This window comes from Drosophila eugracilis, unplaced genomic scaffold (assembly GCF_018153835.1).
Source record: "Drosophila eugracilis isolate 14026-0451.02 unplaced genomic scaffold, ASM1815383v1 contig_1567, whole genome shotgun sequence".
Taxonomy (NCBI): domain Eukaryota; kingdom Metazoa; phylum Arthropoda; class Insecta; order Diptera; family Drosophilidae; genus Drosophila; species Drosophila eugracilis.
The window spans coordinates 465-17463 of record NW_024572388.1 but is presented as its reverse complement, the minus strand read 5'-3'; the positions used below and the strand labels follow the sequence as shown (position 1 = coordinate 17463).

Genomic DNA, 16999 nt, shown 5'->3' with positions numbered 1-16999 from the left:
TAAAAATGTACGATAATATAGAGTAATAATTTCTCAGTTGGCGTTAATTGATCTTAGAAAGCGAGAATGCTTATAATTCATAGTTTGTGACAAACTTTTCCTGCACAAATCGAATGAAATATAGAATTACACTTGCAAGTTACTGAATTTACTCATATCTACACACAGAATCATCATGCCTTCGTCCGAGTATGTTTCATTTGGTATTTTTACACAGGTGATGCGCATACCTAGTTAGTATTACCAACTTAAATGGAGCTCGACGGCCTCAGTTCTGATCACCAAGGAAACTCGACCAAAACAAACCAACCAACGAGCAACCCCTTAATTTTGCTTTTAGCTCAGTAATGCCTTTTAAAATATATTTTGTGACACAAACAAAGAGTACGAGCAAAATGGTTTTTAAAAGCAGTCCCAATGTTAGCCAGAAATTAGAAGATGCTGGTGCTAAACAAAAAGCAGTTCCCCCTCCCCCACCAACGGCGGCTGGCAGGCCAAGGCCGCCGACATCACAGCTTTTTTCGGTGAGTTTCGGGAAATATGAATTTTTGTTCCCTCAGTAAATCCTATTATTCAGCGCGGCAACCTGGTTAGTAGTCGGACTGCAGGAGTCGATAAATCTGGTCTGGCCAGGCCATCAACAGCAGTCCGAGCTGTAGGCTATGCGGCCAATAGTGGGTCTGCTGGTCAAAGGTTTGACCAGTTTTTCCTTGAAAAGGCCAAACAGCAAACACTTTCGTCGGCTAATGCCGTGGATACTGCCAAGGAAGTTAAGTATGTAAAAACAAATATTTTTTGAGACAAGAAATTTTATTAATAATAACGATGTTCGTCTCACTTACTTTTTGATCGCTTCTTTAATGAGGCAAAACGTTTTCCAGGCTTCAGACATTAGTAGTTGTTTTTGAGAGTGAATGTTTTGCTCAGAAATTAATGGCTTTTCATACCCGTTACTCGTAGAGTGAAAGGATATACTAGATTCATTAAAAAGTATGTAAAAGGTATAAGGAAGCGTTTCCGACCCTATAAATTATATATATTCTTGATCAGTCGCAATAGCGAAGACGATTAAGCCATGTCCGTCTGTCCGTATTTCCGCTGAAATCTCAGAAACTATAAGAGATACAAAGTTAAGATTAAGTATGAAGATTCTTGAGATCCTTACGCAGCTCAAGTTTATTGCATCTTGCCAGGCCCACTCTAAAGCCCACAAATCTCGAAAAACTAAATTCGCTGAAATCTCAAGAACTAGTAGAGTTAGAAAGTAGAAATTCAATATGTAGAATCTTGAGATGCCAGCCCATCTTATAGTGGTACTTTTATCCGACAACACCCACCTATCCGCCCTCCAAGCTCAAAAGAAGAATTTCGCATTTTCTAGGAAAGCTGATATCTCGGTAACTATAAGTGAGAGAAAGTTCGGATTAAGCATGTAGGTTTTTATAATGCCCCAAATGTGAATTGTTTTTATTCCAACTAGCCACGCCATGCAAAAATCTCAGGGCCTATAAGAGCTGGAAAGCTAAGCTTAAGAATATGTATTTAAAAGATGCCACTGCAACTTAGCACGATTTTTCATCCGGCCCACTCTAACGCCCACAAACCGCGGATAACTGTGGCGTCTTTAATAGTGTTATGAATGCCTTCGATTGACCTTGTATAACTTATATCTATCGATTTTCCAAAGATTTTTTAAATCGGAACATTATATCGCCATTTATGAAGAAACATCATATGTTTTACTAAAGTGTATACCAAATTCCCCAGTTAAAAGGTATTCCTTTGATATGGAAAACAATTCTTAAACTTGGTTCAAAAAAGCTGTTTTTAGTATGTTTGGCTTGCTGCTTTCAATTCTCTTTGATTATAGTCCGCAAATCAAGTACAAGAATCTGGAGGCCAAAATAGTGAAGCTCTTGGAATCGTCCATCATATTGACCTGGCAAAACACCGCGGATTGTTCACGTGGAGAGACAAGTTCGGAAGCGAAGTCGATATTGTCCGAGTCGCTGAATAAGGCCAAGGAAGCATTCTCGTTGGATCGCACATTGCACCGATTTAGAGACCAGCAAGGCGAGAATGTTTACCACAACTTCGATTTGACCTATGCAGTGAGAGAAACTAGATTAATAATTTATTTTAAATTCAATTATTCTCTATTCTTCAGGTATTCTTTAATCTTGCAGAGCAATACGAACGCAATGATTTGCACATTGAGGCCCTCAACACGTACAGCATCATGACAAAAAACAAGATGTTTCCACACGTCAATCAGTTGAAGATCAACATGGGAAACATATACTACAAGATGGGTATTTACCAGAAGGCGGTTAAAATGTACCGAATGGCCCTTGATTCGGTGCCAAAGAACTTGAGTCAGTTGCGACTAAAGATCCGTGAAAACATTGGAATTCTTTTCGTCCGCATGGGCTCCTTTACGGATGCTGCATCTAGCTTTGAATTCATCATGTCGGAGCGAGCGGACATTAAGAGTGGCATCCACCTCCTGCTTTGCTACTATGCCATGGGCGACGTGGAGAAAATAAAATTGGCCTTTCGTAGTCTGTGCGATGTCCAGACTGGGGAAACCGAAACCGATCTGGGAAGTGAGAGCCATATTATCAAGCTGCAGCAGCAGGCCGAGCAGGTTGCTCAAGACGGAGAGACCGATTTGCATAGGTCCTCTGACCGCGGACATAACGGGGGAGCAGAAGTGGCGGTAATTGATGCAGAGGGTGGTGAAACTTACGAGAAAGTTCAGGAATCCACGAAGTTTTCAGCCAAGGCCAAACAGCGGCTTGTTCTACAAGCCCTAAAGAAGGACGAGCTGGCCATATTCACCAATAAACGCCGAAATGCCGAGAAACGGTCTATTACAATGATCGTAGATCTAATCTCACCCTTAATCGAAGAGAACTATAATGACGGTAAGTAACTGTATGAGGAATCGATAGTTTGAATTCATGAAAATGTTTTATGTACAGAAATTTATTTATATAGAAAAAACAATAACAATAATACATAAAAATAAGATATTATAGATTAAATAATTGTAAAAGAAAGATTACTCCCTACTATCCCCATCGGATCGACAAGTTTCATCTAAGCAAACACTTTATATTGTGAAAACTAATTTACACTTTATACAAGTTTACTTTCATTTAACAGGAGAAAGAACATATGTCCGATTTAAATTTAAAGTCTGAAAGGGTCTGAAACTGCATCTTAACTTCTCTAAATACAAAATCAATTTTAAGTACAAGTATTTTACCTCACCTTGGCAAATTACAATTACCAGGATACAATTGGTGCATTGAGATCATCAAGACCTCAAATCTGTCGTGGCTTGCAAATGAACTGGAACTAAACAAGGCCTTAGTGTACCTTCGCCAAAATGACGTAAACCAAGCCATTGAAACGCTACAAATGTACGATCGCAAGAGCGAGGGATCGATGACAGCAAGCGCTCTAACAAATCTTAGTTTCATCTATATAAGTGTAAGTTTTACTATATATATGTGATTTGCGATTTCCATTGTTCAAAAATTAATTCGTGATTATTATAAGATGACTTTTTAACTTAACAAAGTAGAAAAACGTGACGATCACATTTTCTTCTAATAATAATACTTCTTAAAATTTATCAATCGTATTGCGTTCCGTACAAAAACCAAAAACATTTTTTAAAGTATTTTTCCTGAGCCAAACATATTCGTATCAGGCTATTCAGAGTCTACGCCTTCTACCTCTCTCGGTATGCACCGCCACTAAAGTCACAAAGTGTCAGTATAGGTGTTTTGATTGGCAATTTATTAATTTAAAAACTCGATAAACACTTAAAAAGAATATCAAGTGCTAACATGCAAGAATACCTTTCAGCTTGGCAACCTGGAGATGGCCAGACACTGCCTTAACCAGCTTCAGGAAATCGGAGCTCTAGAAAACAACGCGCTAGCACTGATAAATGCCAGCATAGTGGACTTGCGAAAACAAAACCTGATATCAGCCCGAAATCGATTGGAGCAAGCTTTGGACCTTCAGCCGACCAACTTTGAGGCCAACTACAATCTCGGACTGGTCGCCTTGGCGCAGCAGGATTACGAGACGGCCGAGGAGCGTTTCGAGCTCCTAAAAGCTGAATTGATGGTCCCCCACTCTGTGCAGCACAGTCACGTGTTCTATCAACTTGCCAAGTTACAAGAACGCCGTCTGGGAGCCGGATTTAAAGCTAACGCTACGCCAGGCGCGGCATTGCAAGCGTACCTCCAGGTTCTTGGCATCTCCGCCTCCAACATCGATTCGCGAATGTTCGAGAAAGTCGGTTCACTCTACGAGAAAATTCAAGACCATCAGGAAGCAAACCAGTACTACAATGAGGCGTACCGCATAAACATGAGTGACATTAGTATCGCCAGCTCCATCGGATCCTACTATATTAAGCTCCAGGCCACCGAAAAGGCACTTTATTACTACGAACGAGCGGTGTTAGCCGATCCTAACGACCCCAACCTAATGCTGCGTATTGCCAGCTGCTTCCGCAACTCGTACCTGCCGCCGAAGCAGTACCTGGGCATGTTCCAGAAGATTTACGTTCGTTTTCCGGACAACATCACTTGCGTACGGGCTCTGATGCAAGTATCCAAGTCGCTGGGCTTTGGCGATTTGCATGAGCGATATGCGTTGGACTATGCCCGCCTGCAAAAGCAGCAGCAGGAACGTCAGAACGAGCAGCGATATCAGCAGCAGCGCCTCTCTTCTGCGGCCTCAGCTAGCAGCCGCTTGCGAAGTACGTTGATAGAACTGAAACTTATATCTATTATTTTTTATATATATTGGACTTTATTATTTTACATTTGCCCATAGCTGAACGTCAGTCTAATGAGGAACGCCTACAGGAAAATAGTGACATCTCCAAAAGCATGACCTATACGCAGGATCGCCCCACGTATTCCAGTAAAGTTATTTTATGACTTTTATGAATTTATTTTTTATATTTGGTGCATTTACAGTCCAGCAGTTTGATCCTTTGGGACCTCCCGCAGAACGTCCTCGAACTGGCGTATATCAAGCACAACAAAGTAGAGACGATTCAGATGATGAAGCGGAAATGAATGCCGAAAGCTTATTGCCTATTTAAATTGACTTTGTTTGATAGCAGTGAAATACTTTAAAGAAATAAACAAAATGTAGAATCAAACATTGATCGTTTTAATGAACATGCCTGAAGCTCCACAAGAAACTCTCTCCTTTCTGTAAACTGCCGCCCTGGGCATTGAAGAAAATGTCGCCCTTGCCGAGTTTGCCGGCCTGTGCCTAAGCTCCGAAGGCACATAGTCTAAATGCGGCCCTGACCCCTCCCATCAACCCAAAATTGTTGAGCTTGCTTTATGTTATATTATCTTTATTACGCTTTCAAGGCCAATAATACATACATTTTTGTGTTCTGATATTATAAGGTTCGAGAATTTAAAATTTAGACTGAATAGAAAATTTGCCATTGGTATCGTGAATTTCTGAATGGTAGTAGGTTTCCTCTCCGAATTTCACCGTTTTGAACGACACGCTTGTTAAATTAAGGTTTTTGATTTATTGAGTAAAATGTGTGCTACTATTGCAAGTTTAAATTATAACGTTCTGTTCTCTTCGAAAAAATCTGTCGCATCTGCAGACGCCCACAAGTAACACATAAACATATAACACATAAACAGCTTCAGATCTTGATATTATTTATCCATTATTATGCTCGCTGATTTTCTATTTCCCTCGATCTTTCATTTCTAGATAAAACAAACCATTTTAACTTCTACAAATCAAAAGGTACAAAACAATACGGATCGTTTTTTACTCACAGACAGCTTCCAATTATCAAAATCAATCTTAATTTTCTCTCTAATGATTCTTATTCCTTTCTCTTCCAATTCCATTCCTAAACTGCCCCAAATAATTGGTTGCTCTTCCTCCCTTCCCTTAGAAGCTCATGTAGCCGCGGGAGGTAGAGCGGCGTCTAGCACACAAATAAGAGATTAAAACGACAAGAATAAGTGCGGCTAGGGCAATTCCAACGGCAATGGGCACTACGTCTGAAGTCTCGGAGCTGTCGCAATCGTGTACAGCTGAGAACCCGGTGGCGTTTGCCGTCCGGAAGGCCTCCACTTGGACGTGACTGACGCTGATCCAGCCAATTAACTGCTGAGCATCAAGGGTCTCGGAAAGATTCATTTTTTGAACTCGGGTACAATGGTAAGACATCTTTTCGGGTGTCTTAAAATCTCCATCGCTCCTATGGATGAGTTGAATCGTTTGGTTTTCTGCAATAAAAAGATGATTAAATGGTGTAATGTGATGGTGTAAAAGCAATTCTTTAAAGCTGTATACCCTTGGCGTTCGGGAATTCCTCAGTCAGTACGGTCAAATGGATTTGAACGGAGGAGAGCACAGTGCTGTCGTTCTTTTTGTTGAAATACATCAGCAATGACTGCTTCGAAGTATCGGGTCCCCAAATCAGATGAATATCCTGGATGGTCTGGCTTACACACTCCACATCTTCAACCGAGGCGTTGCTAGGGATATTGTAAAGACCATGGGTGAAGTTCCCATCTAAGCGAGACAAAAATGAAATTAATGTTAAAACCTTAAAAAAAAAGGTACTAAATTACTAAATCACTAAATTTACTATTTTACCAGAATTCTTGTAATTTCAATAACCGCAGCATTTTGGTAAAACATCTCCAAGATCTAATAATGCCCTTAAAAACAAATCTAGTAGTGGACTGATACGTTTTCTATTGCACTAATTAAGATTGAATTTTTTTTGAAGTCAATTAATTATTTGTATTACTTTGGGCGTAGATTTCATCAAATTTTGTTCTTGTTTATACAATAACAAGAAGATTGGAATTTTTTTAATTTAAAGTGAAATGTTCGGGTCTTAAAGATTATTAGTAGATCTATAGGCAATTACAAAAAATATTATATAAGGTCAAACCAAAGCATATATAATCTTATTATGGACGCCACAGTTTTTCTTGGTTTGTGGGCGTTAGGGTGGGAGTGTCTGTTGGCCAGTTGGAACTAGGCATGCTTATTGTATAGATGGTAACGCAGCTCAAGGTTTATTCATAATTGTCTCACGAAACGCGAAAAATAAGAGTCATATTTATATAATCTTTTTTGTCAAGTTTAATAAATATACCAAAAAATGATAAAATCTGAATTTTTAGTAATTTATTAAACTATATAGACTATAGCGTTTTTCGTTTCTTACCTTTAGTCTCATAGGTGAAGTTTAGTTGTGCTGCCATTTGAAGCATAATACAAGAGGCATTCCAAGTTCCGACGGAAGGCTGCGGATATGGCTGTGGAGCAGGGGTTGTGGTTGACACTGGTGCTGGTGTAGTAGTTGTCTTTGGTGGCTCCGTGGAAGTTGTGGTTGATGTCGTCGAAGTAGAGCTGGATGTGATTGGTTTCCTTGTAGTTGTTGTAGTTGATGTAGTTGATGTAGATGTGCTGCTAGTTATAGGGTTTGGTTGGTCCGAAGTCACATCAAGATTCTTGAAATTGTCACCCGGCAAACTAATGAATTTTTGAGAGAGCACTGAAAGAAGAAAAGTTTTACGAGTTTCAGAATTTGCCTTAAACTGTTTTTCCTTGCAGCAAAATTGTATATATTGACCAGATTTTTTTCAAGAGATCAATTCGAAATACAGAAGATCATCAACCGAATTATAAATTCAATATATTTGTAATATGTAAAGCGATTTGGTATGATTTCATTGGTCTTTGTTTCCCTTTTCATTAAGCTCTAATAGCTGTCGTACATGTGACTCATGTTGCACTCGATGAATAACTTATTGGTGTTTACCAACCAAAAAGGGAGATATCAAGTAAACTACTCAGTTTCAGATATCTAAACAAATAAATGAGGACAGAGTTAAAAAGATTATAGGAGTTTAGATGAGAATTTAATATTATATTTTTTATCAAGCTTTTCTGCTTTATTTTTTTGCTATCATATCGCTTACATATGTAATGATTCACTCACCATTCAATCTAGTTTTTTTACATTGTTTATATATTTTACCAGTTACCCGCAGGGTACCGTATTGGTTGAAAACTATGTAATAGGCAGAAGGAAACGTTTCCGACCCTATAAAGTATATATATGTACATATATTCTTGATCAGGATAAAATGACCTGTCCGTCTCATTGTCTGTCCATATGAGCTGAGATCTCATGATCTATAAGAGGTACAAAGTTGGGATTGAACTTGCACTCTAACGCCCACAAATCACGAAAAACTAACATCGCTGAGACCTCAGGAACTACAAGAACTAGAGAATTGAGGCAAAGTTTGTTTAATTTTTAAAGCAAAGCATCTTAAAGTGGTACCATTATCCGACCACGACCACTATTTCTCTAGCCAAACTCGAAAAGAGGTATCCGCTTTTTGTAAAGCTGAAAGTTTGGATTAGCATGTAGTGGCCACGCTTACTCTAACGCCCATACAGCTCGAAAAACTGTGCCGTCCATCTATATAAATATATATCTTTATATATCTTTTATACATATCTTTTTTTCAATATATATCGATATACCAAAGATTTTTCAAATCGGCACATTTCTTTGTGAATTATAAAGAAATGTAGGTTATAAGGCCTCACATGGGTAGTGATATCACAATTAGTTAGTAGGCTTTCTTTTTCTGAAAAAAAAGGTGGCACTGCAGCAATTTTGGCTGGCAAAATGATTATTTTTAAATTTGATAGGGCATTAAGAGGACTCTAATAGATTTCTTTCTTTTACATTCTATGTACGGTTACGGATACAATAACTGCCCTACGTTCTAGTTCAATGCCGTTGGTAATGCAGAGAGATGACCTTTAAATGCAAGTTAAGTAAGCACACAGACTTTGGAAAAGCAGACAGCCGACAAGGGCGTGTCGCGCCTAGAAATGTAATACAGTTCTCTGGTTTAAAAGGAAATTGCTTCCTCTAACAAGATTAATTTCCCTCAACCACGCATGAAAAAGGTAAGAAATGGCAACGAGGTAGAGGTTATGATGATTACAAAAAATGTAAAAATGGATGAAACATAAAATTATCGTGGTATTCTTTAAATTTTCATTTTAATTTGCTTGAATAGTTGGATATATAAGTTTAAAAGATTTAGGCTTAGGTAGTTTTGCAGTTGCAACCGAACATCTGTGTATCTGTACAATCTCAGATGAATTGAATAATTAATTGCCTATAATCAGTGTCAATAATGAAGGGTATAGATTTAAAACCGATTTTTTGACAGTAAATTAAAATATTTGTCAAAATAGTACATATAAGGGTTTGCAGCTGATAACCTTTTTTTGTCTTAAAGACCTCAGAAAATTCAGTTTTGCTTAATTCGCTTTTTCATTTATTTATTTAACAAAGAATGTTAGATTTTTGATGGCTCTTATTCCATCGGATGGACTATCACTGAAAACTAATGCACCTCATGTGGGTTGCTAAAAGTTGTGTAATCAAATGCGAATTCCACGGCTTTTGAATATTAGAAGTGGAATTATAGAATAGAAGCCCTAACCACAAAAAATCGGAAACTTCATGATTGCCACTAACAGCGGAAAAGTGCAAGTTTCAGAGGGCATTTACCGTTATCTAAAGACGCCCCCATGGGATAGGGGATGGAGCTTCAGGGTGATAAGCTGTGAACAATAGGCATTCGAGATGAGAAAATAAATACCAATTAAGAAAATCAGTGTAATGCTTTGTAATGCTCAGTGTGGCTTTGCCTAGCTGCGTTTTTCGGGAAGGAAGTAGTCTAGGCAACATGATGGACGAAGGAGGGTGAGGGTCAATGTGGATGCAGCAGTAATGGCAACCATTATGCTAAAGTCAAGGGTTTTCAACGGCCAAGACTTACGATTAAACTAAAGAACTCTGCAATTCTGATGCATCGTTGTGACACTTTGTTCGCAATGTTAGAGCCCCAGAGCAAAATGTCTTCCTCGGCCGTTTTTCGTGCCTTTTAAAAATTTTCCACCAGATAAAACACTACAATCGGACTAACCCTGTGGTTACGTGAGAGCGAGAGAGATGGTGAATGACGGGAGGCGAATAAGCGACAAATAATTGGCGATGAATAAGCACATTGAACAAAGGCTTCCAGCGCGACGCAGTTTTTTTTTTCGTTGCTAAAAAAGGGTTGGCGTAGTTCGTTATTATCTCACTTACCTGCACCACTTAACATTAGCAATGTCCAGTATGTCAACATTTTGCGGGCAAACATATTGAATGCAATCGAACGTAAGGCCGTGCTGCTATTTTCCGATCTGCCGAGTCCACTTCAATGGCAAATTGTTGCTGCTTTGTTCGAGTTAGTTTTTATTTTTCCCTTTATTCCCAGCTCCGGCCAATAGTGTGACCAAACTGCTCAAAGATAATAATAGTTTCCTATCGATAACGATAGGATCGCTATGGGAATGATATAGTGTATAAAAAATGTATTTAGATGGTCGAAAGAATCGTTTCCGTTCTTAAAGTTTATATATATTATTGATCAAGATATTCAACTGACGATCTGAAAAGGTATAAGAAGTCGGCTGCAGTGAATGCTCACTATCCTGGACATCAATCGGGTGGAAAACTTTGAAATAAAATTCCAGACACAAACCTAAGACATCTACCTTTTTGAATTGGATTTGAGCAAATTATTGCGGAATTCCATGTTGCCGCTTTATTATGTTCTTTCCGTTCTTGTTTCTTAATACCTTTCGAACGCAATTTGAGGCGATATTATTGGAGACAAAAAATTAGTGCGCAAAAAGGTATACATATATTTAGACAAATTAAGTTAGGACAATGAAGTTAACATTTTAAAATGAAATTTCAACAATTTTGGAACTCCAATTATAATACACGAGTTTGATGGTATTTAAATAAAATAACCGCTCAAACTTACATTTAGATCCTAATGATAACCGTTAAAATCCTAGTCTTGGCTAAGTGACATTCCAACGCTTATCGCAAATATTAATAATTATTATTTGCGCAAATTAAATAATAATGTAGTGCTTTTGGGTCGTTGAAAAAGGAAAATCATTTCAACTAATCAATCTAGAGCCGAAAACAAGCAGCACAAACATAAGTTAATAACAAGGGTTATCTATTGTTTTTTTTTACACTTACAACACTACAACGTTTTTCGTAGTATTAAGACCATTTACGAAAATGTAGTTTTATTTCGCACGGTTTTAAAGAAATTTTTATAAATTAAAGATAAACTCAAAGTGTTTTGGAGGAGCAGCAGACGCCGATAGCAGAGACGGCCCAGGGGAACTGGTTCCGGGGTAGCGCTGTTTCATAGCGAAAATAATAGTGTAGAGGGCCCAAGATATTTAAAATTCGGAAATCTTTCTCTCGAGAAGCTAATTGAGTTCACTACAAGAAGGGCAATTAAAGAGCAAGTCAAAGCCATCTAATAGCTGAGAGGAGGTAGACGTGATCCAGCCAACAATTTTCCACAGTATGAGTGGTGATTAAAATAAAGAAGAAACATAGAAGTTAATGTGGTTTTATGCTCAGACGCCAAGTGCCAAAGGTAAATTGTGAAAGTCTGCGAGGAAAAGGAAAATAAACAGGAAGTCCGCAGTATCGCCGCCGACATCTGGGTGCGCCAGGTTTTTTTTATTTTTAAATTTAATTTTCAAAGTTATGAAGACCCCTATTGCTTACTCTGCACAATATATACGCCCATATAAAATAATCTACCCTTCCTAGAATTATATATTTCAGAGATAAGATTGATTTAATTTGAAACACTGTGTTAAATTATTAATTATAAGTCTCTCAGTGTATAGTTTAATAAGCAATAAATTAGCTTGCTAAATGAGAGAGAGAGAAGCTTTTGGAATGAGAGTGTCGTGGGGAAGGAGAGCAAAAGCCCTGCTGAGTGTGGCGCAATGATGGGAAAAAGAGGAAGAGCAAGAGAAGGAGGAAAGCACTCAGGAGTGAACAGACGTAAAAAACATCATTGCGACTCGCTGCGCGTTGTAAAATACAAAATGGCAGACGAAATCCAGGCGCATGCTATTTGAATTGCAAAATAGAGTGCTAACTGACCTACTCAAAGCCACGCCGCAGCCTTACACACCCGCTGTTCTCGCGATGTTACCGACATTCGACCCCGAAGCTGCAGAAGTGCGAGTAGATTAATTACATCATTATTGATCAAGTGGAAATCAATGACCCATGACTGCAGCGCGTAGCGTTCACTACAAACATAAAAGAGCGGGCTGAGCTGCAGAATACTTTCTGAAATAGAGGGCCCGGAAAAAAAGAGGTTCAAAATGCAGACGCCGATTAGATGCCATAATTGCGAGAAACTTGGACATTAGACAATGGAGTGTCGCAAGAGGAGAACAGAATCGCGAAACGAGACTAGACCGGGCCATAGTAACAACAGATCGACGATGGTTCGAGAGAGATCAACCGTGACTTGTTTAAAGTATGGCGTCAGTGTCTACGAGGTGACCAGCAACGAAAGAGGGGTGGACTTGTGTGCATTACATCAGCCTAACGGGATGCAATTCAACTTGGTCAGAAATTTCCATTTTTCTTCGATATGGGATTGGAGTGCTCTCTGATATAAGAGACAATCGGCGTGACGACATTGTCAAAAGCAACATGCAAATTCTGTCCACCATACAAATCTCTGAATTTAAGTAGATTAGTAGATGGAAATAAAACTGATCAGAGACGACAATAAAGTCTTAGCGGGAGTGAAAAAGAACTAGTCACAGAAAAGATTCAGCGAATGCTGGAATCCAACGTAATTCTAGTCCAATGTTACTAGTAAAAAAACAAGAGGAAATGCTATAGTCGAGTGCCGCTACTATAAGATACCCGATACTGTTTTACACAATTTTAAAATATTCATTTTGCTAGTGGAAATTACCCAAGCGCCACCTATTGTCGGAGAAAGCATGTCGAGTAACTGATAGTGATGTCACTGCCCATGTGAGGCCTTATAACCTAAATTTCTTCATAAGTAGCGAAATAATGTTCCGATTTGAAAACTCTTTGGTAAATCGATAGATATAAACAGAAATAAGTTATACAACGTCAAACGAAGGCATTCATAATAATATTATAGACGCCACAGTGTTCCGCGGTTTTTAGGCGTTAGAGTGGGCGTGGCCGGAAAAAAACTCGTGGAAAGTTGCAGTGGCATCCCTAAAATACGTCTTCTTAAGCGATTTTAGTTTTTTGCGATTCGTGGGCTTTAGAATGGGCATGGCAGGATGCTGAAATAAACTTGCGCTGTCCCGGGACCCCAAGAATCTTCATGCCTAATCTCAACTTTGTATCTGCTATAGTTCCTGAGATCTCAGCGTTCATGCGGACATGGCTCAATCGACTTCGCTATTAATCCTGATCAAGAATATATATACTTTATAGGGTCGGAAACGCTTCCTTCTATCTGTTACATACTTTTCAACGAATCTACGAGTAACGGGTATAAAAAAGGACGGAAGTGATAGACTATGCATAGATTAACGAGCAATAAGGAAAGAGAAACATAACACCTTTTAACGGGGAAAAATATTCGATTTGGAAATTTAGAGTCAGGGCTTTGTTAGAGGAAAATGAGTTGATAAAAGTAAATGATGAAGAACCAAGTGATCAAGAAAGTGAGGAAGTAAAGCGAGCAGAAAGAAGTGCAGAGTCTTGTAATCGAATATTTGAGTGACTAGTTTTTAGTGTTTGCCAACAATGTGAGCTCGGCTAAGGAGATTTTTAACAATTTGGATACTATTTACGAGCGTAAAAGCCTGGCATCTCAACTTTCATTACGTAAACAATTATTGTCTCTAAAATTGAAGGGTGATACACTAGTGAACCACTTTCGTTTGTTTGATGATTTGGTTTCTGAGTTAGTTGGTGCAGGTGCCAAGATAGATGAAATGGACCAAGTGTCTCATTTGCTTCTAAAACTTCCAACTAGCTATGATAACAGCGATAGAAACTCTCTATAAGAGCAATTTAACATTAGCCTTTGTAAAGACACGGCTTCTCGATCATGAAATAAAACTAAAAGGAGTTGGCAAGGACACAAGTGCTAAAGTGTTGCGGGCTATAGGTAATCGAGAGTCAAAATAACAAAATTTGTGAAGAAACAATTTCAGAGTAATTCAAAGCCTAAGTTAAAGTGTTTTCATTGCGGCAAATTAGGCCATATGAAGAAAGACAGTTTCTTCTTAAAAATACAGGCAGGAGGCAACCAAAATGTTCATGTCCAGAGTAATGTTAGAGAGAGACAGGCTCAGATGGTAACAGCAACGAAACCAGAACGCTCATTTGCTTTTATGATGAACGTAGCAGTTAGAGAGAGACAGACTCAGATGGCAGCGACGCAGCCGGACTGTGCTTTTGCATTTATGATGAAATTAGCTAATTCCGGGGAAAAGACAGATGGCGTAGATATTATATTAGATTCAGGGGCGTCAGATCACATAGTAAACGACATAAATTTATTTTCCGAGTATGAGAATATAAATCCAAGTGTGGCGATTGAGATTGCAAAGCGTGGAGAATTCGTGTATGCTACTGCGAAAGGACTAGTAAGTCCTAACAGTTCTGGGAAAAACATTACATTACAAAACGTGCTGTATTGCAAGGAAATACCGCACAATTTACTATCCGTGAAGAAGATGCTAGATGCTGGAATGTGCGTCGAATTTAATCCGGATGGCATAAAAATAATCAAAGATGGTAACTTGGCATTTGAAAGGATAAGTAAGTATAATGTACCGATTGTTAAATTTTATTTAAACAGTGAAGTATATATGTACATCGAAAAGTTTAAATGATGCAGAATATCGCTTGTGGCATGAAAGGTTAGGCCATATTAGTGTAGAAAAATTCTTAGAAAATTAACGAAACAGCTTGTTTGAAGATGTTGAACTTATCAAAAACGTACAGCTAAATTGAAATGAATTTTGTGAGGCATGTATTAACGGAAAACAATCTAGGCTAAAATTTGAAAAATCCAGAAACAAAGAAAATATTGACCGCCAATTGTTCGTAGTTCACTCTGATGTATGTGGTCCGATTACGCTCTCAACTATTGATAATAAAAACTACTATGTAGTATTTATTGATCAGTTTACACATTACTGTGTGACATATTTAATAACTTATAAATCAGACGTGTTTTTTGTATTCAAAGACTTCGTGGCGAAAAGTGACTTAACTTTTTAACTTAACTTAAGTTTTAACTTAAAAATGGTAAATCTATATATTGATAATGGCAGGGAATGCCTCTCAAATGAAATGCGTGAATTTTGTGTCGCACAAGGTATCAGCTTTCATTTAACGGTTCCTCATACCCCACAATTGAATGGTGTTGAGAGCGGATGATAAGGACAATCACCAAAAAAGCTCGCTCTATGATTAACTGTACTAAATTTAATAAAAGTTTTTTGGTGAAGCTGTTTTAACAGCAACTTATTTAGTTAATAGGTCTCCAAGTAGAGCTTTAGAAAATATAAGAAAAACACCATATGAGACGTGGCATAAAGGGAAGCCAATATTAAAATATTTGGATCGACTGTATATGCACTAAATAAAGTGCGTAAGCGAAAATTTGATGAGAAATCGATCAAGGCTATACTCGTCGGGTATGAGCCAAATGGCTCTGGTAAAACATAATGATGTTAGCAGAAGTCTTGATTCTCCAATGGAAGAGAATGAAGAGTTAGATTTCCCATCACAGGAAATGAATGAATCAATGGATTCAAAGTCTGAAGAAAACTCAAATTAAAATTCCACTTGTCTCGAGAATATCGATCCAGTAGTTGAAACTGGTGATAATATACAAGAAAATGAAAATCAACAAGTAAGACACAGTGAGAGAAATAAAGATAAACCAAAATTATCATATAGATTTTTAGAAAAATTTCTTATGAATACCCAATTGTGTTTAAGTGATATTCCCAATACATATGAGGAAATTAAATTTCGCGATGACAGAACCTTGTGGGAGGAAGCCATTCAAGATGAACTAAATTCTCATTTTGTAAATACTACATAGTGCTTAGTGCAAAGGCCTATCGATAAAAACATAGTAGATTGCAAGTGGGTTTTTAGTTTCGAGCAAGATGAAAATGGTAATTTACTAAAATATAAGGCAAGACTGGTAGCAAGGGGCTTCACCCAAGAATATATGATGGATTATGATGAGACCTTTGCACCTGTTGCACGAATTTCTAGTTTTAGATTTCTTTTAGCTTTTTCGAATCAATATAATTTACTGATTCATCATATAGATGTGAAGACAGTATTTTTAAATGGAACTTTAAAAGATGAAATTTATATGAAGGTTCCAAAAGGTTTAAACCAGTGCGATGGAAATAAAGTATGTAAACTAAATAAAGCTATTTGTGGCCTTAAGCAAGCTGCACGATGCTGGTTTGAGGTTTTTGAAAGTGAACTTACAAATTTTGGATTTCAGAATCTAGAAGTAGACCGATGTATATATATTTTAAATAAGGGAGATATAAGTAAAAATATATATTTACTATTATATGTTGATGATGTGGTAATTGCCACCAGTAATTCCGAAACTATGTCTAAATTTAAAACTTATCTTTCAAGTACGTTTTAAATGACTGACTTATGTGAAATACAACATTTCCTTGGTATAAAAATTGATCGAAAAGATGATCAAATTAGTCTCAGTCAATCTGTATATATTAAAAATGTTTTAAAGAAATTCAATATGGAAGACTGTAAATCCAGTTAGTACCCCTCTTCCAAACAAACTAAATTATGAGGACTAGCAAGCTGAGGAATCATGGGAAGCACCATGTAGGAATTTAATTGGCTGTTTAATGTACATCATGTTGTGTACACGTCCAGACTTGAGTACATCAAAAAGTATCATGGCAATGTCTTAAACGAGTTTTAAGATACCTAAAAGGAACTGTTGACTTTAAGTTATCGTTC

The 16999-nt window shown here is 37.8% G+C and overlaps 2 protein-coding genes across 2 annotated transcripts; one reads left to right on the top strand and one right to left on the bottom strand.

Moving 5' to 3' along the window:
• The first annotated feature begins 326 nt into the window (after nucleotides 1-326).
• LOC108114857 (intraflagellar transport protein 88 homolog) lies at nucleotides 327-6019 on the top strand. Its single transcript, XM_017226002.2, has 8 exons — nucleotides 327-524; nucleotides 578-774; nucleotides 1871-2111; nucleotides 2168-2927; nucleotides 3299-3498; nucleotides 3880-4786; nucleotides 4864-4953; nucleotides 5010-6019. The coding sequence occupies exons 1-8, from the start codon at nucleotides 348-350 to the stop codon at nucleotides 5135-5137; spliced, it is 2700 nt and encodes an 899-aa protein (XP_017081491.2). The 5' UTR covers nucleotides 327-347; the 3' UTR covers nucleotides 5138-6019.
• Nucleotides 5385-10421, bottom strand: LOC108114858 (lysosome-associated membrane glycoprotein 1). Its single transcript, XM_017226003.2, has 4 exons — nucleotides 10226-10421; nucleotides 7265-7594; nucleotides 6376-6597; nucleotides 5385-6308 (listed from the first exon to the last, which is right to left on the bottom strand). The coding sequence occupies exons 1-4, from the start codon at nucleotides 10278-10280 to the stop codon at nucleotides 5968-5970; spliced, it is 948 nt and encodes a 315-aa protein (XP_017081492.1). The 5' UTR covers nucleotides 10281-10421; the 3' UTR covers nucleotides 5385-5967.
• Nucleotides 10422-16999: the final 6578 nt, after the last annotated feature.

Excerpts from the sequence above, each read along its gene's own strand:
- LOC108114858 (XM_017226003.2), bottom strand. The coding sequence starts at position 10,280 with ATGTTTGCCCGCAAAATGTTGACATACTGGACATTGCTAATGTTAAGT. Across the intron at positions 7,595-10,225 it reads GCTAATGTTAAGTGGTGCAG|TGCTCTCTCAAAAATTCATT; the intron begins GTAAGTGAGATA and ends TTCTTCTTTCAG. Across the intron at positions 6,309-6,375 it reads GGAATTCCCGAACGCCAAGG|AAAACCAAACGATTCAACTC; the intron begins GTATACAGCTTT and ends TTTTTATTGCAG.
- LOC108114857 (XM_017226002.2), top strand. The coding sequence starts at position 348 with ATGCCTTTTAAAATATATTTTGTGACACAAACAAAGAGTACGAGCAAA. Across the intron at positions 2,928-3,298 it reads CGAAGAGAACTATAATGACG|GATACAATTGGTGCATTGAG; the intron begins GTAAGTAACTGT and ends TACAATTACCAG. Across the intron at positions 4,787-4,863 it reads AGCTAGCAGCCGCTTGCGAA|CTGAACGTCAGTCTAATGAG; the intron begins GTACGTTGATAG and ends ATTTGCCCATAG.